Here is a 2,655-nt window from a genome sequence, read left to right on the forward strand (position 1 = left end):
GTATAAGTCTTTAGGAGTGCAACTGTCAACATATAGAGAACTACTTGAATTGTAGATGTCTCTTTAGGCCTTATTTTGAGAGTATTGACATTGCCAGTACTTCTGTATTGACATTGCAATGAGTACTTTGTTAATCATTTTCCAGAACACCATCTGACATAGAGAGAAGATCAGGCTGTGGATGCAGAAAAGATTAAGTGTGTGGGTCACATGGAAAATCAGCTCTGACCCGGGGGATTTAGTTTGTAGTGGAAATTGTTGGTTGTTTTCTTCTTTGGCATAATAATTGAATGGTTGTGAGTCCTTGCCTTCCCAACTATGTACCATGTTTACCACCCTTGCAGTTAGATATGACCCGTGACTCACTTCTCCCCAAGAGGTGAGTGGAAGTGATGATTGCTATATCTAATCAAGAAAACTTAAGATACACAATGGGTCTCCTCCATGCTGTGTTCTCACCATTCCCTCCCAGTAAACTTAGAATTGACCATGTAAATAACAAGAAGACCCTACACAGGAGGTTGGCTAATTGTTTGTCATAGCTACTCAATTCTGCTACTGGAGCAAAAAGCAGCCATAGATAATACATATAGGTGTGAATGTGTTCTAATAAAACTTGATTTTTATCCCCTGACATTGGAACTTCTGTGGCGGAACTTCTGTGTGCCATGAAACTTTATTGTTCTTTTCCTTGTTGTCAACCATTTAAAAGTATAAAAACCATCTTAGTTCACAGGCCACTAAAAATCAACTACTGAGGGGCTGGCACCATGGATCACTTGGTTAATCCTCCTCCTGCGGCGCCGGCATCCCATGTGGGCACCAGGTTCTGGTCCCTGCTCCTCTTCTAGTCCTGCTCTCTGCTGTGGCCCGGGAAGGCAGTGGAGGATGGCCCAGGTTCTTGGGCCCCTGCACCCTCATGGGAGACGGGGGGAGGGATGAGTGGGCTGACTCCTGGCTTTGGATCGGTGCAGCGCCACCCATGGTGGCCATTTGGGGAGTGAACCAGAGGAGGGAGGACCTTTCTCTCTGTCTCTCTCTCACTGTCTATAACTCTACCTATCAAAAAAAAAAAAAATCAACAACTGAGTCAGATTTAGCCTGCAAGGCTTACTTTGCCAATATCCGGAGGATGTTGACCTTACAAGATGGAAGGAACTTGTATCCTTGAATGCCTATTGAGCAGAGCCACCCATTAACCTGAACCACTTATGGTCTCTTTCCAGAAAGACAAAATCTCCTTCATTCATTAAACTACAAAATAGTTAAGTATCCCTTGTTACAGCAGTTTACCACTTTAATTACTATGAAATTCATGACTCCTTTCTACCCAGGCCATGGTCTCTCTCCACAATCCTCCAATGTAAGGAAACTACATCCTCACCCACCCACCTCCTCACTGCCTCTTCCAAGACTTGAAGGAAAAGGCTCGGCCCAAGGCTCCCTTCACCTCCTTGTTCCGCAGACTGTAGATGAGTGGGTTGAGCATTGGCGTAACAATGGAGTAGAAGACAGACACCACCTTGTTGAAGTTGATGGAGGAGGCCACCTTGGTCCGGACGTACATGAAGAAAAGAGTACCATAGAAGAGGCTCACCACAGTCAAGTGAGCTGCGCATGTGGAGAAGGCCTTCCAGCGCTCAGCCGCTGAGCGAATGTGCAGCAGCGTCCACACAATGTTGCCATAAGACACAGCAATGACCGTGGAGGAGACCAGGAGCACAGTCAGAGACACCAGGAAATCCACAGTCTCTTTCAGGGTGACATCCGAACAGGATAAGGCTAGCAGGGGTGAGGCATCACAGAAGAAGTGGTCAACAATATTGGGGCCACAAAATGTCAGTTGAGACATGAGATAGATGGGCAAAATGGGTGTGAGGAAGCCTACCAGCCAGCAAGCAACTGCCAGGCGGATACAGGTGCCCCAGGACACCAAGGCCCCATAGTGCAGAGGCATACAAATGGCCACATAGCGGTCATAGGCCATGGCAGCCAATAGGAAACACTCAGTTGCCCCAAGGAAGGTGAAAATGAAGAGTTGGGCCAGGCAGCCAGCAAAGGAGATATTCTTGCCCCCATCCACACCAATAAAACCCGCCAGCATCTTGGGCACCGTGACTGAGGTATACAAGATCTCAAGGCAGGACAAATGTGTCAGGAAGAAGTACATGGGTCTCCATAGCCGGTGCTCCAAGCCCACCACTAAGATGATGGCCAAGTTCTCTGCCAAGGTGAACAAGTACATGGTGAGGAACAGCAAGAAGAAGAAGAGACGTGCTTCATGCACCCCAGCAAAACCCACCATGACAAACTCTGTTACCTGGGTCCAGTTTAGGGTGTATGACTGCATGTGTGTGATGAGGGCTCAGTAGACTCATAGCCTCATAGACAATGAGAGCTCAAAGGGACACAGAAAGAATGTTGTGCTAAAACACTTTTCCCTTCAGAAGAGGAACGCAGAGCAAGACACTGGCCCTACCTTCAAAGAATTTATAATCTGTGAGATACACATTTCAGTGTAAAATGAAAAGTGCTGGATAGGAATAATAATGTCATGGGAGGAAATAGCAGAAAAGCTCCACTTGTCTTGAGATGTCTTCCCAGAGGAAGAGCTGTCTAAAGCTGGAACCTGAAAAAGAAGTATAACTTTATGAG

General features: G+C 46.6%; 1 protein-coding gene across 1 annotated transcript; it reads right to left on the minus strand.

Annotated features, from left to right (window-relative positions):
* Nucleotides 1-1,396: 1,396 nt before the first annotated feature.
* Nucleotides 1,397-2,350, minus strand: OR6Q1 (olfactory receptor family 6 subfamily Q member 1). The gene has a single exon (XM_070052381.2). The coding sequence runs from the start codon at nucleotides 2,348-2,350 to the stop codon at nucleotides 1,397-1,399; it is 954 nt and encodes a 317-aa protein (XP_069908482.2).
* Between the last annotated feature and the right edge of the window lie 305 nt (nucleotides 2,351-2,655).

This window comes from Oryctolagus cuniculus, chromosome 1 (genome assembly GCF_051225735.1).
Source record: "Oryctolagus cuniculus isolate XC-2025 breed Fujian yellow rabbit chromosome 1, ASM5122573v1, whole genome shotgun sequence".
Taxonomy (NCBI): domain Eukaryota; kingdom Metazoa; phylum Chordata; class Mammalia; order Lagomorpha; family Leporidae; genus Oryctolagus; species Oryctolagus cuniculus.